Genomic DNA, 23,529 nt, shown 5'->3' with positions numbered 1-23,529 from the left:
ACTTTACCTCCTGAAGCTCCTCTCTGTAGACTGCTGGGTGGATTTTCCTGGAGAGATGTCCAAGCCCTGCCGGTGGCTGGAGAGGAGGCTGTCTGTCTCTAAGGGGTACCTGCCATCCCCCTCTGAGTGGACACTGGGGGTATCCAGGAACTCCTTGTCGTTCCACGCACCCACTGTCCCATCCAGAGCCTGGTACCTGATCTCGATGGATATGCTGGTCTGCAACAGACAAGGAAGACACAGTCAGTACTCGTAGGCAGCATAAGGAGGATGGAAGGTCCTGCAAAATCAGAAAGTCAGGAAGAGCTGTTGCATCAGCTGGCTTTGTATCTGAACCTTACTGACCCCAAAGAGTCTTCTTTCCTGTGGCATGAAACAGTTGGAAGGCAGGTCTTTGGCTTCAGAAGGTGGTCTGACCCACCTCAGGCACGGTGCTGCAGCCTGCATCCTGCTCAGACACCTGATCCATTTGGAGCTGCTAGTGCATCTCAGACCTGGGTGGTGATGCATCAGATATGAGAGACATGAAAAGCCCCAAACAACAGACAAACCACTCAAGCATCTGAAAGCACCACAAGCAGATGAAGCCATCTTGTGCTGGTGTATTTCGCCTGTGGTGCATCACCTTGTGAAGAATTTGTGCCTTGCTGTTAAGTGCTTGACTGCCGAACCCCACAGATACATGATGCCTTGCTCCTGCCTGGCCCTGTCCCCAGGCATTCTTGGGCAGGTTTAGGTCAGTCCAGGTTTGAGGAGGGGGTCTCCCAGCCTGCCCATGAGCAGACCAGTTGGGAGAAAGATGGAAATGGATCTGGCACTGAGTCTGTCCAAGCTTTATCTCAAGCCTCTTCTGTATGCACCAAGTAAGAGTAAGGTCCTCTCCCTCTTCCATGCGGTCATTCCACACTTACACACCGAAGACAGCATCAAGCTGCTGCAGCAAATTCAGGCCTGGAGCTTTTGAACATCTGTCCACCCATAATCATAGAATCATAGAACCATAGAAAGGTTTGGGTTGGAAGGGACCTTATGATCATCCAGTTCCAACCCCTGCCACAGGCAGGGACACCTTCCACTAGACCAGGTTGCTCCAAGCCCCATCCAACCTGGCCTTGAACACTGCCAGGGATGGAGCAGCCACAGCTTCTCTGGGCAACCTGTGCCAGGGCCTCACCACCCTCACAAGGAACAACTTCTGCCTAAGAGCTCACCTCAGTCTCCCCTCTGTCAGGTTATAGGCATTCTCCCTCGTCCTGTCCTTTGCATTTGATTACAGGAAGATGAAGTTATGTCTGGAAACTGCTTTTATATAAAATCTGTCTCTGGATTTAAAATGCCATCAAATACGTGAGAGTTCATCTTGATGCAAAAGGCTGCTGGCACTACCTTTGCCCTGATATCCAATGTAATTCTAAACACACAGCTTTGGTCAAATCAGCCCAAAAAATCTCTCTCCTAAAAACATATCTATTTTGAAATGCAAACAGCTGCTATAAAGATCAAAGCAAAATCAAAACCCATTCTCCCACCTCCAGCTTCTATGGAGAAATTATAATTTATATTTGATGCAGAGGGAATTGATTTTAGACAGAAGGACAAAACCAAAATGGTAACAAACTGGGAGCAGGAAAATTTATTGCAAAATCTCCCCTTTTTCATCTTTATCCTTAAGAGGAGGGTCAGCATCCTGACTTGCTCCAACTGCAGCTGGTCAAAGAGATGATGAAAAGGCCATACAAGATATGGCCTGGAACAATTCTGTGCATTTAGAAAATGACAGCTAAAGAGTGACTCCAACCCAGCTGGAAACAGAGCTTTGTGGAAGGTTTTGACTGATTTTATTTTTTCTATGGCAAAATACAATTTTGAGTCAAAGAAAGTGATTTGCCACGCTGTGTTGACATCACCAATCTGTTTCAGGTTGTTTATAAAAGCAAATGCAAAGAAGAAACAAAGATCCAGGTCAAAATATTAATTTCTCACATTTTCAACCCCCCTTAATGCTGTTATGAAACAGATACTCTTGAAACTCATTTTTGAACTGTGTTTTCATCTCATTTATCTTAATTTATCTCATTTATCTCATTTTTAAACTATATTTTATAGAATACCAGGTTGGAAGGGGACTTCAAAGATCATCTGGTTCAACCTTTAAAAGTTTAAAAGCTCTTTAAAAGAAATGAAAAATTGTAGGCAATAAACGGAAAGATTCTGGTTTGGGCTGAATAAAATCATAACTGGTTTGAAGGGGAATTTGTAGGTGCAAGCTGAAACAAAGAGAAATTCATGCTGGAAACAAAAGTACAAATTTAATAGTAAAGAAAACTAACAAGCAGAACGCTACAATGAAAGGCTGCTGGATTGCTCTGCCACTGGCATTTAAAAATCATTTTTATTTGTCTGAGGGGTTTTTTTGTTCACTGCTTGAGATAATAGTAATGAATTCTGAGACATCCCAGAGCCTCTCTTGCAGGAGGCCACGATCTTAGTATCCCTTCCAGCTTTACAATTCCTGGCTCCTTTAATATCTTTGCTAAGGCAAGTCAATGATGTTACTAGGGATGGCTGGGAGCTGCCAGTGAAGTTTTGCAGTCAGCCCAGAAAAAGACAAACACAGTTTTCAACCCTTCCTTCCACAGAATCATTGAATCACTGAATCACTGAATGGTTTGGGGTGGAAGGGTCCTTAAATTCCATTTGGTTCCAGCCACCCTGCCACAGGCAGGGACACCTTCCTATCCTTTGCATTTGATTACAAGAAGATGAAGTTATGCCTGGAAACTGCTCTCCATGAAGCTGTGGCAGTGAAGATGCGTCTCTACCTACACCCAGAGTGCATCACAGGTTTTAGGGAGCTGAGAGAGGAAAGGTGGGATTGCCAAGAGGGGACATATTGAGATTGCTTAGTTTCAGCCTTCCAGTACCTAAAGGGGCCAACAAGAAAGTTGGAGAGGGGCTTTAGACAAAGGTCTGTAGGGACAGGACAAGGGGGAATGGTTTTAACCTGACAGAGGGGAGATTGAGATGAGATCTGAGGCAGAAGTTCTTCCCTGTGAGGGTGGTGAGGCCCTGGCACAGGTTGCCCAGAGAAGCTGTGGCTGCCCCATCCCTGGCAGTGTTCAAGGCCAGGTTGGACCTCAGGGGCTTGGAGCAACCTGGTCTAGTGGAAGGTGTCCCTGCCTGTGGCAGGGGTTGGAACTGGATGATCATAAGGTCCCTTTCTGCTCAAACCATTCTGTGACTGTACAATTTTCCTACTTCTGGAGGTGATTTTTGCAGCCCTTGCACATTATTTTTCTTTGAGCTTGCTCAATGCAAGTAACATGTTCTTCCAAGCAAAATCTTTTTCTTTGTATATCAAAGGAGGAGGCGTGCTGACATCCAGTTATCCCATCTCAGCGGACGGGCAGTGGCTTTCCATACCTCTGCTTCCTCCATATGTCTGATTATTTTTCAGTCCCTCTCTCCTCCTGCAGCAGCCCTCACTGGCTGTGGTCCACTCCTATGCCTACTAATAAAATCTTTCGAGGCTGGGAGAAATTGGGTCACCTCTCCTCAAGGGCCATCCCTGCTGCCCATCAGGAGCTCTTCTGGATTAGGTTTCCACTAATATTTGTCTATGCAAATTGTCCCAGGTTTTGCCCTCTGGATTATCTCTTCTTCAAGCTCCCTCAGAGCAAATTCATTCTCCCGCTGGAGCAAAGTCTGGCAGCAGGAAGTTCAGTTACCTCTGTGCCTCTGTTGTTGCAATGGTTACTGCATGGGAGAAGAGATCTGAAATCCTGATGGAAGCCCAAAATGCAAGTGTACACCCTCACGTCCTAGCTGCACGTTGAACAGGCGTGGCCTGGGGCTAAGACAATGTCCCAGAAATGCAGGGGAAATACAGGGATGAGGCATTTCGGCTCACAGCTAGCTCAGGAAATGCAGGATTTGTGCCTGAGCATCCATGGGGCTTGCGGTGTGAAGGACATGGGGGGATATTTTGTGTTGTCCAAGGGAGATCTGTGGTCCTGTAAAATCTGCCTTGCCCAGGCTGCCCTGATTTTGAAGCAATAAGCAATAGCCAGTATTTATGTTTTCCAGAGCACGCTGTAGATACCAACTAAAACAACTCCAGCAAAGCTGCCATGACATAGAGGAGATGTAGACACGAGGTCCTCAAAGGAGAGGTGATGAGCACAGATCCAGCACACCAGACATGGGCTTGGAAGGTCATTTCTCCTCCAGGTTCTTCCAAGTTAGAAGCACATGGCTTATGTAGAGGTGAAGGGTAGCAGACCATTTGCTTCGACCTACTATGTGGCTATAGTGCAGCCAAACAGCAAGGTACCAGGCAATGCAGGCACCTCCTCAGTCTTAGGTTAGTTCAGTCTAAAAACCCACATTTTTGACATCAAGAAGTTGAATGTACTTAATTTTTCATTTGATTTTTTTGCAGTGATTTTCATCTCTCCCCCTTGTGACACTGAAGGGTCTTAAAAATATTGGACTTTCTTCCTTTGGAGGATCCCATGGACACTAATCAGGTAACTTCTCCACCTGATAAACCAAGAGAACAGCAGGAGCTATTTTTGCTGGCATTATAGCTTCATCCCAGGTCTGCACCTCTTTCATTTCTTCTTCCTCCTCAGAACAGTTTCTTGTACTTTTATTGGTTTCATTCCCTCTAATCCCACAGGAGAAGTCACCTCTGGTCTGCTCCTAATGAAACCACTCATCTTTTCATTGCTAAGTGCTTGTTGTTAGCACAGAGGGTCACAAGCAATTGCACTTTTTCTTTATGCTGAGTCTAGGAAGCAGCTTATAGAGGAAAAGGGGGGAGGTTGAGGCTTTATTTCTTAATTAAAACACCAGGGTTTTGATACTCAAGAAGATCATATGTAGCTGTATTTCCAAGTATGTTATAAAACTCCATGGGAAGCAGCTCCCATTGATGGGTTACAGGAATGCAGATGGGAATGAGAGAGTTACACAGCAGCTGCTTTGCCTTTGCCTGGTCATCGAGGCTCAGGATGAGGGGTGCAGACACACACCAGCTTGTATTTCTTATCCTGATTTTCCCCAAGGGCTTATAAAGAATGGGACTTCAGATGAGCTGCTGCAAAAGGTATGTCTCATGGGCTACAAGGGCAGAAAAGAAGCAGTGTTGAGGTCAGAGACAAATAGAGCTTTCACTTGCACCCTCAAGACAGTCCTAGCTGCCTTATTCCTTCAGACCAAAAGTAATAGGATGAAGGACAGGATGAGGATTTGGGATTTCAGGAGCATAACACAGACTTCCCTCTTCCCACAGTCAGCAAAAATATGGACACACAGACCAAGCCTGAGGGGCAGCACCAGCTGCTTACTCCTCTTGACCTACCTGAATGGCTGAATTATTGTCATCTATGAGCGTGTCTGTCACCTCTACCTGCCCTTCTTCCACCACCTTTTGCAGAACCATCTGGAAAGTGCCAATGAGCCTATGGAGCAAAGAAGAGAAAAGTCAGGCAAGCTGTGCTGAGCACCCAGATTCTGTTTTTAATGGGAAAGAACTTTGATGGCCAAGTTGCCCAAGCATGTGAGAATGGTTTGCTTCCCATTTGCCTTAAGAGGACGGAGAAGTGACATGGAAGATCAGAGAATGGCCAAGGACTCTGTCAGCTGAGCCAGCGACCCCAGCTCTGTGGAGATGGTGAGCAAAGGAGAAGCAAGGAAGAAAACCATTTCAATGGAACACTGTTGGTATAAGAAGAGAAGGAGACTTTGGGAACCACCTGTCTTGTATTATTGGGATTCAACTAAAGGAACCCAAACTGGCCTTTTCCGTCCTGAATATCTGCAGCTATGCTTGCACTCATGAATTGAACATGGAAAGAACCAGGGCACTGTCCGCAGCTCATCTGCACCAGGACATTATCAGCACAGGACATGACATGGGGAGGTCCCAGGACAACATGATTGGCAGCAAATCACCCCCCCAAGGAGGAGTTATCCTGGGTGTTGTGGTTTAAACCCAGCCACACAGCTCATTCATTCACTCCCCTCCCTTTATGCCCCCCCAGCCCCGGGAGGGATGGGAAGGAGAATCAAAAGAATGCAACTCCCACAGGTTGATAACAACAGTTTAGTAACTAAGGTATAACACAGATCACTACTGCTACCACCAATTATAATAATGATAAAGGAAATAACAAGGGAAGAGAATACAACACCTCAGCACCAGCTGACTGATAACTCGCCCCACTCCTCCTCCAACCCTGCAGTCCCTAGCCCTTCTGGGTAACTCTGTTACCTCCTGGGCATGACATGCTGTGGTATGGAATACCTCTTTGGTCAGTTTGGGTCAAGTGTCCTGTCTCTGTTTACTCCTGGCTTCCCCTCCTCCCTGGCAGAGCATGAGGCTCACAAAGTCCTTGGCCAGACCAAACATTTGATCAGTAACTAAAAACATCGGTGCTATCAGCACTGTTCCCAGGCTGAAAGTCAAAAACACAGCACTGCACCAGCTACCAAGAAGGAGAAAAATGACTGCTACTGCTGAACCCAAGACACTGGGGTAGGACATCCCCAGAGCACAATGGGTGTGCCTGGTTATATTTACAGAAGGCATTGAGTGATGGTTTAACACATTACTTCCTCCTTCCCAGGCTGCTCCCACACTTGTGCTGGATGCTATTGCTCTGACAGCAGAGCATTCCCATCTTCTCTTCAGTAGAAAAGGAGCTGGTTTCTCCAACCCCACGGCTGCACTGAGCAGCCTGCCTGATCCTATAGAGGAACAGGTGAGGAAGGCTCACATTTGTCCCACCAGACCTGCACGTGCTGACACCTTCCACGGGCTGAAATGGATGCTGAGGGGGTATAACACCTCCCAGCCACCATGGCCATTTCTCCCCTGAGCATCTGATCACCATGTAATCTCCCCCAGGATGAGCAGAATGAAGGCATCTAATTGCTCTTAGTGGCTCTTGCCTGGGTTTGCTGCTGCTCTTGCAGTCAGGGTGTGCAGCACTGTGCATGCTGAAAGCAGCCATGTTTGTTAAATTACAGGTCCAAATAGACACCACAGAGAGCAGAGAGGCCTGACACATCTAATAAAAGTCATTGCTTATTTGCCAGCTCATGGCTTGTCAAGGAGCTGTAGATTTATGTTCTTCATGTTCTGCTGTGGCACCAGAGGGACCATCCCCTGAGAAGACCCAGCTATAAATCAACAAGTGACTCCCGACATGGAAGAAGCCCTGAAATGATGAATATGCCTTACCACATCTGTTTTGCAAAGCATCTCCAATGCCATGATCCCAGATGACAGTGAAGGTATTGCATGGCACACCAGGAATATGCCTGCAGTGTTCTGCTGACTGGGGCCAGCGAGAAAGCTGCTGCTGATTAAACTACTTCCTTGCAAACCTTAAGGCATCGCTTACCGAGATGCTGTTTTATCAAGATGTGATTTTAGAGTGGGAGACAAGAACTCCCTGTGATGGGTGGTGGGATATTGAAGGCTCCTCTGCCTCTGCCCCTGTGTAATCCAAGCACCCAATGTTGTGCCTGTGTCACAGCCTGGAGACCCAAGGTAAAAGCAGGGTCAGCAGATATGCCCTAGGTCAGTCTAAGGAAGGGGTTTATTTTTTCCAGCTCTCAAGACAACCCCTTAGGTTTTGAAGAATCCTCTGAAATGGAAGTGTAAGGTTTGCCCAGCCTTGCTCAACTTCCTGGGGTCTGCACTGGCTTTGGGCATTGATGTGCTGGGTCCTGACTGTGCCAGTCCTCTGTTTTTAATTTCCCCACCCCAAACAGTCTTTCTCTGCACAGGTCTCTGTGCCCCTTTGTGCACACACCTGCATGCTTGGGGATCAGAGGGTACTGATGTAGGCTTTTCCCTGACCAAAGAAATCAGACTGTGCTGTGCAGTTAACCCACTCTGCACCACTCATTTATAATAATAAACTGCCTGAGGAAATTCATAAAGGACCTGAGAAATACAGAAAAATGACCTTACTGTTGCTCATCTGCTTATCTACCTCTACCTGACTTGCAGTAGGGAGGTCCTGCTTTCCAACAGACCTCTGACAGGTCCTGCTGGTGATGCTGGTGATGCTTGATGCTCCAGGAGCAAGGGAGAGCCAGGGCAGACCTGTCCCAGTGTGCTCTGCTGGATGGGACCCTTCCTTCTCTCTTCAGCTCCCATGTGTTGTGCACGGGTAACTCCTGCATCTCCAAGGTGCTATGCAGGACACTGAACATGACCACCTTTACTTTGTGCACTTCATATTGCTTCATGTACAATACATAATATATCACTGCTGCTGCTCATGGAGACCTGATTCTCCTAGATAGGCTTGTCTAGGGAAAAGACTGCCATAACAGCCTGCATTTCAGGTTTGCTAAATAGTGATGCTTGCTGTTTGCAAAAGCAGAAGCTCTCTTGTTTTACAAAGGCTTCCTTAAGGGAAGTCCGTGCTTTCTTTTATTTTTTAGGGGTTTTAGTTGCCGAGAAGCTCACCATAACCCAGCAGTGTGTGCTTGAGCTGGAAACCAGACATGTCCTGGGCTGCATCACCAGCAGCATGACCAGCAGGTCGAAGGAGAGGATTCTCCCCCTCTGCTCCACTCTCATGAATGCCCCCCTGCAGTCCTGCATCCAGCTCTGGGGCCCAAACATAAGGATGTGGAGCTGTTGGAGCGAGTCCAGAGGAGGCCACAAAGATGCTTTGAGGGCTGGAGCACCTCTGTAATGGAGACAGCCCGAGAGAGCTGGGCTTGTTCAGCCTGGAGAAGAGAAGGCTCCAGGGAGAACTTAGAGCAGCTTCCAGTGCCTAAAGGGGCCAACAAGAAAGCTGGAGAGGGGCTTTTGACAAGGGATTGTAGGGACAGGACAAGGGGGAATGGCTTTAACCTGACAGAGGGGAGATTGAGATGAGATCTGAGGCAGAAGTTCTGGGCTGTGAGGGTGATGAGGCCCTGGCACAGGCTGCCCGGAGAAGCTGTGGCTGCCCCATCCCTGGAGGCCCTTCCTGCAGACTGACTCTACAGACATCTCTGTGACCTGCAGGGTCTCTGGGTCAGGTTTACCCAAGAGAAGCCCAGGGGCTGCACAACATCACATCCATCTCCACCACAACTCTCTCCCCATGTATCTGCAGTCCAAAGTGCACACTGCCTGTGAGTCCTCATAATTGCAGGCTGTTGCTGTCACAGGAGCTGGTAAAAGCAGGTACATCAGAGCCAGTCCTAGCCCTGTGACAGTGTCTTCCAGCCACAGTATCTGGATGGTGACAACTGGCAAAGAGCAGATTCTCCCATCTCCTGAGCAGACGGTGAGATGCAGGCCCTTCCACCATCCTCCTAACATGACTTTGCAGCCCCTTCAGCCTGACTTGTGTGCTTCTGAACTCCCCAGCTCAGCTCACAGACCTTGGCCCAGCTCATCTGCCAGTATGTAAATGATCAGGAAGATGGATCTGTGTTAGGCTGGGGATAACACGCTCCTTCCTCAGACCCCTCCCAACACACTGCCCCTGGCAGGCAAGAGCCAAGCAAGAGAGAATGAAATATTCAGGACTTGTCTACACAGCCTTTCATTTCCAAGTGTTTCATAATTCATCAAGTGCCCTGCTCCCTTCCCTGGCATTTCTGCTGATGGAAAGAGAGGGAGATTTTCTGGGTCACTCGTAATTTTATCAGACTGTAGGTACCTCTCTTGTTTCAAACCCAGCTTGGCTGATCTGGTGTTTAGAGCTTGCTCAAAGCCTTGGATCAGGGCAGCCTGGGACTGCTGCATACCCCATGATGTGGCTGGGGGTGACAGTGAACCAGGCCAGGCATGGCCAGGGCTGAAGTCCCACTCTGTCTGAGCAAGGGCTCTGAGGTTGAGGGATGCATCTGGCTTTGCTAAGAGCATTCTCCAGCCCATGAAGTCCTGTCCCCCTTCCCTGCCAGCTCAGCCCTTGGATGATGTTTGCTCCCTGGGCAAGTTCTGCTTCTGCAGCGTAGATGAGCTTCTGGCAGGGGGTGGCATTTCCATCCATCCATTCACACATCATCAGATCCTAGGAAGTGATGAAAGAGAAATCACGGCATTTCTGTCTTGGTTTGGTCCCCACTTCCAGACATGTGTTGCAAGGTAGCATGGGGAAAGCAGAGGGATGCCACTGATTTCAACCCATTGCCAGGCTTGCAAGAGCCTGAGAGATTGAAATGAAGGCTCAGCTGCCCAAGGAAGGATCCAATCTGCACTTAAAGACCTAAGGGAGAGCTGGTCTCCTGCTGCTGAACCACTTGGAGTTGTTGGCTCCATCTAAATTAGCTTAGAATTAAGCCTGGGCACTGTCCCTCACACATCTATGCTGGGATGCTGCCTGCCAGCCTACACCAACCCCGATCCATTGCAGGGATGCAGGCGCAGGAGCTGGGCAGCCCCAAAGAGTTTTGGAGAGGAGAGCTTCCCCATGTGGCCATTGCCAACCCAGCTGGGTGCTTGGGACAGAAAAAGACCCTGGTGATGTCTGCATTGGGTACTAGGATAGATGGAGAAAATCAGTCAGACCCAAATCAAAGATATGGAGTTGAAATTAGGATTGTAATCTAATACCTAACTTGAGGGGGGGTTATCATGCTGAACCACCATACAACCCATCCTTGCAGCCTTGCCTGCTCGCCACCCAAACAAACTTTCAATGCTTGTCATTATTCAAAGTGTTTTGGGGGGGGGGGGGGGGGGGGTGTGTGTGCAGTGCAGAACATAGGGCAGGCAGGGAGTAGCCACTGCATCTCCATGCATCCGCCTGTCAGGACACCTTCCCACCCCCTGGCACTAAGAGCTGCAAACACTGAAGGACTTGGTTACACCCCCCAAACCACAGGAGCATCTCCAAACTCCTGCATCCAGGCTGCAGTGCAGATTACACACTGAGCTGGGAGGGAGAGCAGCTCTCCAAAATGCCTGCCCAGTGTAAAGTCTGCCCTGAATTAATGAGCTTCTGCAATACAAAACAGGCAGCACAGGGACACGATCAATGCCCAGGCTGCCCAAAGAAGGAATCGTGGTAGGTGCTAATCTTTTGGGTTGTCAAGGGGGCTCAGATGACCATGCGGCTCAGCCCTACTCAACTAAAATCTGCTGAGGTGGTGAACCTTGTGGATTTGTCTGATTTGTCAAAGTGATGGCCACAAAATTCCTGCTTCTTGGTCCACGATCAGGCCATATCTTCCTTTCCTTACCAATAAGCCAAACAGAAATGATGATGACTTCAGGGTAGGCAGATCTGCTAAGATTCCGTATGAAGATAGGCTAAGAAAGTTGGGTCTGTTCAACCTGGAGAAGAGAAGGCTGTGTGGAGACCTCATAGCAGCCTTCCAGTATCTGAAGGGGGCCTACAAGGATGCTGGGGAGGGACTCTTCATTAGGGACTGTAGTGACAGGACAAGGGGTAATGGGTTCAAACTTTAACAGAGGTTCGTTCAGGTTAGATAAAAGGAAGAAGTTCTTTACTGTGAGGGTGGCGAGGCACTGGCACAGGTTGATCAAAGAAGTGGCAAATGCTCCATCCCTGGCAGTGTTCAAAGCCAGGTTGGACAGAGCCTTGGGTGAGATGGTTTAGTGTGAGGTGTTCCTGCCCATGGCAAGAGGGGTTGGAACTAGATGACCTTAAGGACCTTTCCAAACCTAACTATTCTATGATTCTATAACTCCGGCTGCTCCTCTCTAATCAATCCCACCTTTCCAGTTCCTTTGTGAAGCAGTGGGCTCTGTAATTAGACACATTTTCTTTTCAGACTAAGGAAATGCATGACAAGGTCTGGTCCCACAGGGCTGCACTGGCCACCAGCATCCCGGATGATGGATCCCTGCCTGCAGTCACTTCCAAGCACTGCTCACAGGCATAACAGCTCCCAGCAACCGCTCTGTCAAGTTTTCACTGAACTTTCATCTCTTAATCAAAATATTGCATGACAACAAGTCAAACACAGTGCAAGTCTGACTATACCCCAAAATTGCCTCTTTATCAAGAAATCTTATCCCAAATTAGTTACCTGACAGGGCTGACAGGCATTTGCACTATTTCACTTGTCTTCCAGGGTGAAAAGAAAATGCATTTGTATTTAATGAGAATTTTCGCAAGAGTTTGATGAAAAAAAATGTTAATTCACTGAGGCAACTTTTGCTATCTGGAGGCTGCTGAGCTGGAACAGCTGCGGTGTCCTACATTTCACTCCGCTATCCAAATGATAACAAACCGGTAATAATTGCATACACTTGGGAGTGTAGGCTCTGACTTGTGTAACACACAGGCTTGGTGCAAAGGGGGTAATTAGGAGGGAAGTGATTTAGGAAGCTCTAACTTAAAGAGTCAAATGATTACAGATGAAGCTGCAATTTGGCCAGACAGTGAAAGAGGCTCTTCATTTTCGTCCAAGCTCCAAGGCACTCATCGTGTGAGCCACAGGAGGTAACAGTGTGCATTTATCAGTACTGCACAAACACAGTGGATGTGCAGCTGTTGGAGTGAGTCCAGAGGAGGCCATGAAGACGCTCCAAGGGCTGAAGCACCTCTGCTATGAAGACAGGCTGAGAGAGCTGGGCTTGTTCAGCCTGGAGAAGATTTTAAGGTGAACATAGAGCAGCTCCCAGTGCCCAAAAGGCCCAACAAGAAAGCTGGAGAGGGGCTTTTGACAAGGGCCTGCAGGGATAGGACAAGAAGGAATGGCTTTAACCTGACTGAGATGAGATCTTAGGCAGAAGTTGTTCCCTGTGAGGGTGGTGAGGCCCTGGCACAGGTTGCCCAGAGAAGCTGTGGCTGCCCCATCCCTGGCAGTGTTCAAGACCAGGTTGGACGGGGCTTGGAGCAACCTGGTCTAGCGGAAGGTGTCCCTGCCTGTGGCAGGGGGTTGGAATTGGATGACCTTTAAAGTGCCTTCCAGCCCAAACCATTCTATGCTGATTCTGTGATCATTTGCTGACCATGTCCACCTTGAGGTGAGCCAGCCATCCCAGCTGCCTTATCCCCTGCCCATTTACTCTTGCTCTTGGTGAACCAAGATGACTTGCACTGGACTCTGCACAACTCTGCCTCTGCAGCTTCCCTCCTCCCTTTCAGCTCTTTTTCACATGCCAGCCTTGCCTGTAGAACTGGACAAGTTGTGTGACATGGTATTACTCACAGAAAGGCTGATACCTTTGTAGACATCTTGTCTGATTAGCTTGCACCTCTGACAAGGTATGGAAACTTCTACCTTTCCAGCTTCCTGCCCCTGGGGATATCAGTCCTCTCAGGTCATAACCAAGCACACCCTGTGCTTTTATCTTTACCTTCCATGGAAGCTGATGCTAGAAAACCTTAACGAGACTTCTAAACAACCACTTCATTCTAAGCCTACTTTCTACTGTCTTCATTTTCATGTCTTCTGAGTTTTTCTACTGGAATAGATGAGGAATGAACTGTTTCCTCCCCAGTTTAACCTCATGGCTATTTATTATGGCTTCTTTTGAATTGAAGAAGACTGATTTAATTCATAGTTCCTATTTTAAATCTTTTGCCTGTTCTGTTGGATCCATTTTGCTCCTGCACAAAGGAGTCAGACAACCAACAGCTTGTTGCCAAGAAAGCCTAGGACAGAGCTGGTGATCAACTTTCTGTGTGTCCTGCTGAAAGGATTAGTAGAAAAACTTGATTTAATGATGTTTGGATAATTAAGGTTACTGCATAGCTCCCACCTACCAAGGTGTAACTTCACCTTACAGTAGCACAGTTGGACTTCTTGTAATAAAGTCTGGGGACTCAAATCATATAGGAAAATGACAAAAATAAACCCTAAATTGTGCTGATGGCACCCCAAATTGTTCCATCAGATTTTTGTCTTTCTGGTGAGGCTAGAAAGGGACCCTAAAAAAATCTTGTTTTGGATAGAGACAAAAGCAAACCAAGAATGAGGCCAGCATGGTGTGATTTTATGTCAACATTTTGTCTGGGTTACAAGTGCACTCAGTTTCATTTGAAGAGATTTAATTTCTGCCTTTTAGCAATTCTCTAGACAATAATAACATCTTGATGAGTGCATCTGTAGCATCACTCATCCAGTGGTGAGTGGATGTGACCTCCAGGCATCCCTGGGATTTCCACATTGAGAGGGAAGCAACTGGGGAGAGCTGAACCTCCCACATCACTGATGATGCTCCAAGGCCTGCAGCTCAAACCTCTGCAGTGTTTAACCAGCCAGGCTGGGCAGCAGCAAGTCTTGCCCAGCTGAAGTCCAAGCACTGTCTCAATGAATCGGGGGCACCTTCTGGTTTGCAAAACGCATCTCTTGCAACCCAAGTTTGCTCTTCAAGCCCTGCTCTGCTCGAGGAGGGCAACCAGACAAGAGGGGAACCTTACTGCACCAGAGTTAGAAACTTTTCCCATGATACTCCTTCTACAGTGATTCTGCAGCAGATTGTTTTCCGAGGGTGAAATGGTGAGCACCCGGGTTTCTGCAAGTTGGAGGCACTTTTGTACAAGACTCGAATTGCACAAAGGCCTCATTTGCTGAAGAAGCTGGAGTACAAAGGACAAAACAAAGCTCTATTTTTATCCTGGAGAGGACAGTGTTGTATTAAAAGTCTTTGGTATTAGTCTCTTTGTCTCTCTGTCAGGTAAGGAGAACCAGCTCCTGCCTTTTCTCTGTGGGTATCAGCTTTCTGCAGGGGGATATTATCTGTGCCCACACCCATACATTGTCCATCAGGAGCTGACCAGTTTGTAATGTGGCTTTCACCCTTTGGCCAGATCAAGTTACTGCTGCTTGCCCCAGAGAGGAAAACAGTGACATAGAGGAAAACAAACCACCCTGAAGCAAAAGCTCTTAGTTTTTGGGCAGTGTTCCTCATCCTTAAGGGATGTGGTCACTGACTGGAATTGTCCATGTTTTATGCAGCAGGCCCAGGAAATGCTTGTCTAGGGTGATCCAGACGGTCAGGAATGGGAGTAGCAGCAAGGAGCAGACCTCCTGCCTCAGGGATGATGCTCTGGGGCCACTGGACCACACAGCCATCCTCTCTGATGTCTCACCAGCACAGCGTGCTGCCCTGGCTGCTGCCTCCACTTGCTTCTTGCATCTCTGCCCTCTCCTGTCCATATGATCCTCTACCCCACACCACTCATACATGCCCCATAGTGTCTTCTCCTGCTCAGACACACTCAAAATCCACTTCTGGGACCTCACATCTCACACTAGTCTGCTTGCACGTGCCCTCTCCCAAAGCCCTTCACTGTGGGATCATGTTATGCATTTTTATACCCTTTTGGTCCTATACTTGCATGGAGCATTTCCAGTCCGCATCTGCACCAGTAAACTAACCATGGGCAGGATGTGGCGCTGCCCTTCACCCACCTGCACTTGGACAGGTCATCCCTGGGGCGGTTTGGATGGGTCTTGGCTGGAGAAGAGAGTTTCAATCCTGGGGATGCCCTAACTGGTGAGGTGCTAGAGACAGGCTTCTGGGCTGGCGGCACGGCTGGGCTGGTCCTTTTGAGCTGTCCTCATGCATTAATTCCCAGCTTCCATGCTCTACCCCTTTCTTTGGGCACTCAGGTACTGTCCCAGAGCCAAGAGTCATGGAAGCCTGCAGCCCCTCCAAGGAGCCAGCACACAGTCAGCTGCTGTAAGGAGGCTGAAGCACCTGGCCAGGGCTGGCACAGGATTATTTTACCAGCTAATTAGCTGCATGCTGATGGCCACTAAGGTAGGAAACAAAAGCAATTCAATGAGCCACCAGCCACGTCTGGGCTCCTGTCCACTCCATTATTCAGGGTGGACCTGCATCAGGTGTCATGCCTTTATCTGGGGCTTTGATAAACAGCACTAATCAGCTGCATGTGAATTATTCACAAAGACCACAGCTCACTTTCCCAAACCCCAACACCAGCACTCTGCTTCTCCCCACACCTCTGCCTCCTCTCCAAGATCATGTCTGTCTGTCCTGCTAAAACTCATTCATGTGCAAGAAGGATGGGCTGTAGCTATAGCACTGGCTTGTGATCTGGGGCTTTAATTATTGTTAGGTTTGTATACCACAGATTCCCTGTGTTCCCTTGAGGGAAGTGCCCAGCTCCAGCTGCCTGGGAGTGAGAGGGGGTCAGGTACATCAGCTGTGCCTTGGTGCTAGTATCATGGTGCAGACATTTCTGAGCCAGCAGGGAAATGCTGTGAGTCTGAGCACAAATCCCTGGGTAATCCCTTCATATTTATGACTTGGAGTGGTTTATTCTGCAGGTTGTTTCCTGCCACGGATGCTCACATCTGAAATGTATTCCTTCTTCCATCAGTAAGAAGCTTATAGGGTTGGAATAAGACTCTCCTATCACTGCATCCTTTGGATTCCTGATTGTATTCTGCTTCAGGGAACTTCAGGCTTTTCAGCCCACCCTTCAGACGAAGCCTGGTCTCAGGTCATGGAATCATAAAATCATGGACTCATAGGATCACAGAATGGTTTGGGTTGGAAGGAACACAAAGATCATCCAGTCTAACCTGCCTGCCATGGGCAGGGACCCCTGCCATTAGACCAGACTGCTCAGAGCCTCATCCAACACAGCCTTGAGTGTTTCCAGGGGTGGTGCAGCCACAGCTTCCTGAGGCAACCTGTGTCAGCGCCTCACCACCCACAGCATAAAATTTTCTTCCTTTGTCTTAATCTCCCCTCTTTTAGTTCAAAACCATCACCCCTTGCCCTGTTGCTACAGACTCTTGTAAAAAGTCTGTCCCCATCTTTCTTACAAGCCCCCTTTAAGGACTGAAGCACAGAGCTTGTCCTCCCCAGACACAGCTGGACCAGTCCTGCTTCAGAACAGAATCTGATCAGCTGCCCAAGGCAGTGATGCAGTATCCAGCACAGCAGTGGAGATTCAGTACCTCCCTGCAGAGGTTTTCTTGAGGTTAGACAAGAGTTTCCTCATGCTGGCATTTACAGATGCTGAAAAATGAACCCCGAAGCATGTCTGTGAAGTGATTGTTCAGCCTGTCCTTCAGCAATTAAGAGACCACCACAGCATGCTCTCGTTGCTGCCCATCTTTGCTTTGTGGGCCACTGGAGCAGCCAAGCCCTGCAGCCCAGCCCAGAAAAGGAGCTGGGATCAGAAGCCCCCTCCAGCAAATGCCAAGGAAGACATCTCCCCTGGCTTTGCCTTGACAACAGTGTGAAGCAGAATCCCAAAACAGCCACCTGTGACTGCAGTTTTAGTGTCCCTGGGGTACCAGGGCTCACCTCAGGTTCCCTTTGAGTATCCAGCTTCTCAAAGGACCTGTGTCTCCTGTTAGATCCAAAGTTGTACCTTCCAGCCCTGTGTTTGTCCAGGACATGTGCATGGCAGCAGGTACTCATGTTTAGGTTATAGAGATGAGCCACCAGTTGCTGGAGAGGGGTCTGGGAGATCCAGGAGCAGTGAGGCATGCACTGACCCAGAGCAACAGGCTTTGGGCACAAGGGACCTGGAGAAGAGAAGGCTCCAGGGAGACCTTAGAGCAGCTTCCAGTGCCTAAAGGGGCCAACAAGAAAGCTGGAGAGGGGCTTTTGACAAGGGCCTGTAGGGACAGGACAAGGGGGAATGGCTTTAATCTGACAGAAGGGAGACTGAGATGAGATCTGAGGCAGAAGTTCTTCCCTGTGAGGGTGGTGAAGCCCTGGCACAGGTTGCCCAGAGAAACTGTGGCTGCCCCATCCCTGGCAGTGTTCAAGGCCAGGCTGGACAAGGCTTGGAGCAACCTGCTCTAGTGGAAGGTGTCCCTGCCTGTGGCAGGGGTTGGAACTGGATGAGCTTTAAGATCCCTTTGCACCCAAACCATCCTGATTAGAGGATTCTATGATTTCAAGGCAAATACACCCCAAACCAGGAGCAGCAGCTGCTGTTCCACCCTGTAATGATGTGAAGCAGGCAAACAAGCTGGATTAAATATTTCTGTTGGTTGTTGCAGGCCAGGGGTAGTTTGTGGCTAATCATCACAAAGGAACCAGCAGCTTCTGATCCACTCATATCAATTTTTAATGAAGTTAGAATAATAGAGAAATCCAAGCACAGCTAAGAGTTCACACAGGGTGGATGAAGAGAGCCAGGCTAATCTGGCAGCCATCCTAGGAGAAGAATAGGAAAGCTTGTACAGGATTCAATGAATAAGCAATTAAAAACTGGAGTGTAATCAATGCCATTCAGGGTAGGTTTAGGAGGAGTTAGAACCTGTCAAAACAAGCCTGGTTTGCTGCTTTGGAATTGGTTTGTTTGGTAAGCGCATGAAAGGAGCAGGTTCTTACAAAATGGTTGAACATGCCTGCTGTCAGTGCCCCACACTAACAGGAGCAGATTAGGGGAGATACTATAAAAACAGGATATGAGCTGCAAGTCACCTTTGAATGATAGTGCCACGGTGAAATTTTGCCATTAAACCCATGACTACTACACCAGTGACTGGGATGTAAAACCAGCTTAGAATCAAATCTTCAAATAATGTGAAGATTGATAGAGCAGTCAACCAGGAGTGAGTGGAGGCAGCAGCCAAGCAGAGCAGGGGGGACCTTGGAATGAAGGTGATCCAAACAGAAAGGGCACTCATATGCCAAAAACACTGCCAAGGAGCAGCATCTGCACCCCAGGCTGGCAGAAAATTGACCTGACTTCCATGAACATAACAGCTCCAGAAAGTGTGGTAGACCAGCAGCCAGCACAGTGAATAAACAACCAATTAATCCATAACTGCACAAACGGAGGAGGGGCAGGGGAGAAGAGAGATGTGTTTCATCCTCAGTCTGCAGAGCTGGGGGTATGCAGTGCATGTATCCAGTCTGTGCCTGTACTTTGAAGGGAGGATGTTGAAAGTTGAACGTTAGCAGGATAAAGAGCTGCAAAGACAATTTGAGATGGTAAAAGACACTGTGCAAGATCAATGTGACCCAGCAGTGTGTGCTTGCAGCTCAGAAAGCAGTCATGTGCTGGGCTGCATCACCAACACTGTGACCAGCAGGTCGAGGGAGGGGATTCTACCCCTATATCCCGTTCTTTCCAACCCAAACCATTGTGTGATTCTATGATGAGAGGTGACAAGAACAGCCTTCTCAAAAACAAGACTGAGGGGTGCTCTGAGTATAAATGTGCAAGATCTTTTGAGGGCAGAAATATAAGGTGAGCAATGGGCAGAGATGTTCCTGGTTGCATGTGCTCTAGACACCACTGTGGGAGAGCCCACCTATCTCAGCTCAGACTCCTGGGACAAGAACCACAGCATGTGAGGGTTACTTTGTACTGAGGGGGAACTAAATTGATGGAAGAAGACAGTTCCCATGGGGTGCTGGAATCAGATTCCAGCTTGCTGTACATCTGGCCATCTCTTAGTGGTACGGAATAAAACTAACAGCACTGCTAGTCCATGCTGAAGGTGGGGGTTACAGCACACAAGCATCAGTTGAGCTTGCTGAGATTGTAGCAGAAGGTTAAAGAGATGTAGGCTTCATCCTGGGCAGCTCAAGCCCAGCCAGGACACTTGGACATGACTGATCCCCTGCAGCATCACCAATTGGTGCTCAAAGGAAAGGCTGCTCCTCTGTGGCTGCCCAGACCCTCACCAATCAAAGACAAACTGGGGAAAATATCCAAAGTGATGAAAACAATAACACAGAAGGTCATCGTGGAAGTAGAAGTGGCTTTGCATGCATAGTTCACCAGGGGAAAAAAGGGCACTTAGAACAATTTGGCTGAACTAGCTGGATACTTTGTTTGTGTGGGGTATTTGGGAAGCTGTAAGAGACTTTGGTCCCCTTGAAAGTGGAGGCAATTACCTGAGTGTCCATTTTCTCACCCTTTAATCTTTACAACCTGCTGGTGTGTCCTGGCCTTTCCAATTCCCAATTCCATGGAGGAACAGTGACAGTTCTTCATTTCCAGACACAAAATCATCACTTTCTGCTCTCTATTGCACCTTTCAAGTGGATTTACTTTCGTATTTGAAGACAGAGAGAGAAGGGATTGCTTCTCTGTGTGCAGAGCATGCAGTATTGCTGTCTAGAAGGTAAATTGGGTACATCCTAAAGTGCAATTTGTTAGAGCAAAAGTATCTGTTTCAACTGGCATGTTTTCATTCGCTGTACAAAAAAGATGTGGATGGGCTGGAGAGAGTCCAGGAAGGACCAAAAGGATGAATCAAGCACTGGGCAGCCATGTGAGGAAAGGCTGAGGGAACTGGGCTTCTTCAGCCCAGAGAAAAGAAGGCTCAGGGGAGACCTTATCCCCATGTTCCAGTATTTAGAGGGTGACTACAGGGAAGACAGAGATTCCCTTTTTACAAGGAGTCCCATGGAGAAGACAAGGGGTGATGGGCACAAGTTACTAATGGGGAGATGCCAGTTGGACACAAGAGGGAAATGTTTCACAATGAGAACAACCATCCACTGGAGTAGTCTCCCCAGGGAAGTGGTGGATTTTCCAGCCTTGCACTGGACAGGGTTCTGGGACATGTAGTCTGTGCTTTGCCAAGAGAGGTTGGACCAGATGATCCTTATGGTCCCTTCCAACCTGGGATTTTAGGATTCTGTGATTCTATGACTTCCGCTAGGTAATGAACATATGAAGCTTTAAGCCATCATGGATGGAAGGATGCTCTGTCCCTTCATGTCGTCCAGCTGCTGGCTGCACTAAGCCTGTGCAAATCCATGGCAGTATTCCGGCTGCTTGCTCATAGCAGGGGAGTAGAAAGTGAAGGAGGCATTGAAGGAGCAGCCAGTCAAATCAAAACCACTGCTGTCATGGGTGCAACATGAAGAGCAGGTTCCAGAGGCCAGAGCTGACACTGGCTGGGGAAGTACGTGGATCTCCTTGTCTCTATCTGTCCCTCTTGGGCTCCCATTGCCCTACTGCTGCCCACAACCCCTGAGCAGTCCTTTCTCACATGGAGCCTGATACAGTTCAGAAAGGATGCAGCTCTCCTATTCCACATTCCCATCACTCCTGAACTTAGTGACCAGCACAGCTCTGCCATCTCAATGCAGATGCCTTTAGGAGGTGGCCTGAACACAACTCCAAGTGACTTGTACTATGTACGGCTCCTGTGGCAGAGATGAGATCTCTCACAAGCCCTGGACCCCTCTTCTGCCTGTATCTGCCCCCCATTCCCCACACAACTCACCCACCTGGGCTGGGACCCTCTGGGGGCTCCTTGCCTTTCTCGTCCCAAAGAACAACTTAATAAAACATGTTATCTCAACTCTCCTTATGCTCCTCAGGCCCGTACTTAAAAGCGAGGCAAAGGTAACTAACTTTTTTCTCATTTTGTTTGAAGGGGTTTTATTTTGTTTGGTTTTGTTTTGTTGAGGGGGCAGTGGGAGGGAAGGACACACCATGCTCTCACCTGTTGGTGAAGACTTTGCTGTAGTTGAACACCTGGATCTCCAGGATCTCATTCCCATCAATATTGCTTGCCACTGGCCAGCGGAAAGTCTGTGGAGAAAGGACAAGAGGGAGATGTCAGCCTTGTTTCAGGGAGCTGCTGCAGAGGGGATGAGGATGGAGCTGAGATGGCCATGGAAAAAGTCTGACTACTGGTTTGCCCCAGCAAAAAGGCAGGCAGGACTGTTTGACAGGGGTCTTGCTAAGAATTTGCTTCTGTGCCAAGTGTTTTATAGATGGATAGATAGTATAAATATTGTCTACATGTGTGTGTGCATATATATGTGTATGTCATACACACACATATATAAACCTATATATCCTTGTATTCATATAGCTATATAAATATTTGATATTAATATGAAATATATTTTTATATAATTAAATATCACTTTCATTTGTGGGGCTTTTTGCTTCCCAAGGCAAGAAATCAGTCTGCCAGAATAAACCACCTGAGCTCTCTCACTTTTCCAAGTCACAGGTCTCTTGTGACTTCCCACAGCCAAACACACTGCCTTGTCAAGCTGCTCTTGGTGCATAACAACATGGGAACATGAAGCCCCAGCTGTGAGGCAGCAGGGTTGAGCCCTGCATCACTTACAGGAGTGGCAGGACTGCATTCAGAGTCTTGAAGGGAAAGTGCTTATCCAACAACTTCACAGGAAGAAATTAGTGACTCTTCAAAAATAATGGCAACACTCATTTTTAAGCTATTTTTTCCCACTCTTACACTCTCTGCGGTGAAGCAAATGAAAAAAATCCTGAACTATAAAAGAAAACTAGAAATGTTCCCATGACAGCAGTACCGTTTTGCACATGGTTCAGCCTCACTCCTCATTCTGCTCAGATTTACTCCAGGCTCTCCATCACAGGGATATAACTCAGGCTGGATGACAGATGTTACCAGCAATCACAAGATTAATTACAACCTGCCTGTTCCCTCCTGCCATCACCATGCCTCTGGCCTGAGAAGTTGTCCTGTCCTCACTGTTCAGGCCTCTGCAATGCATGCAGGTGGAGATTTGTCAGCCTGGTGCTCCTGCCTCCAGCTTCTCCTCTCCACCACAACCTTCTGACGCTGGTGAGGGGGACAGAGTCCACCATGTCACAAGCACAGTACCAGCCCATCAACCTCCCACAATGTTCTGGGTGTTGAACTGGTCCCAGCTATTACCTGCTGTTTCAGCAGGGATAGTTTACTTTGTGGTAAGCTGCACTTCCAGGATCAGGACTTCTGGTTGCTTGTCAGACGGAGACAACAAGCACAAGAGTAAGGAATATGCTTTTTGCCTGGACCCTTCCTGATATGTGGTGTCTACACATCCTGACCACCTCAACAGAGCTTTGATCCGTCTGTCCTGAGCCTTGGAAAGCACAAGACAAACCCATACCCCTCCACTATCTCCACAGAATAAACCATAGTCCAGGCACCATCTCTTTTCTGCTCACACGTCTGACTTGGAGCAGGAGTTTAAAACCATCTGGAAACACTTTGTGAAGCCCCAGCAAAGCTCTGTTCCTATACACAAACAGGTCCTGTTTTGTTTTTGGGTTTTTTCCTTTCTTGGAAATACCATTCTCTGCTTGTCATGTAGGCATGACCCCTCAGTTAGGGGGGGCTGTCAGGAAGCAAAATAGCAAATAGAAGAAATTCTTCACTATGAGGAATTAGGAAGAAGTTGTTCCCTGTGAGGGTGGTGAGGCCCTGGCACAGGTTGGCCAGAGAAGCTGTGGCTGCCCCATCCCTGGCAGTGTTCAAGGCCAAGCTGGACAGGGCTTGGAGCAACCTGGTCTAGTGGAAGGTGTCCCTGCCCATGGTAGGGGATGGAACTGAATGGGCTTTAAGGTTCCTTCCAACCCAAGCCATTCTATGACTCCGTGATTCAATGAAATAAGGTCATTTGAAAGCATGGTGGCCTAGAAAGGCTCCCAGGATCCCCACTGAACAGCTTTGCTGACAGCTTTCTACACTAAGAAGCTCATCCAGGGACGTTCACACCACAGCCCATCCGCTGCTACTACGGCAAACCCCAGAGAGCCAGCAAGTGATGCACAGTGTGGAGGAGCATCCTCCCATCTGCTGTGCTCTGCAATGTGCTGTTATCACCCCAAGAGCACACCTTGCACGTGTGCCTGC

General features: G+C 48.2%; 2 protein-coding genes across 11 annotated transcripts in view; one reads left to right on the top strand and one right to left on the bottom strand.

Annotated features, from left to right (window-relative positions):
- ESCO2 (establishment of sister chromatid cohesion N-acetyltransferase 2) overlaps positions 1-23,529 on the top strand; it is a 255,473-nt gene that overhangs the window by 57,239 nt on the left and 174,705 nt on the right. The window lies entirely within an intron of this gene.
- OTOF (otoferlin) overlaps positions 1-23,529 on the bottom strand; it is a 97,940-nt gene that overhangs the window by 61,600 nt on the left and 12,811 nt on the right. For all 10 annotated transcript variants that reach the window (XM_061461184.1, XM_061461186.1, XM_061461187.1 and 7 more), the window contains exons 3-5: positions 21,355-21,443; positions 5,366-5,465; positions 8-219 (exon numbers count right to left, since the gene is read on the bottom strand). In XM_061461184.1, the coding sequence (XP_061317168.1) occupies positions 8-219; positions 5,366-5,465; positions 21,355-21,443 (401 nt within the window). The remainder of the gene's footprint in view (positions 1-7; positions 220-5,365; positions 5,466-21,354; positions 21,444-23,529) is intronic.

The sequence above is a fragment of the Pezoporus flaviventris genome, unplaced genomic scaffold, assembly GCF_033815535.1.
Source record: "Pezoporus flaviventris isolate CSIRO_AGI_PZ_B2104156 unplaced genomic scaffold, CSIRO_AGI_Pfla_v1 ptg000031l, whole genome shotgun sequence".
Classification (NCBI taxonomy): Eukaryota; Metazoa; Chordata; class Aves; order Psittaciformes; family Psittacidae; genus Pezoporus; species Pezoporus flaviventris.
The sequence above is the reverse complement of the archived record's forward strand: the minus strand, read 5'-3'. Positions and strand labels throughout refer to the sequence as shown.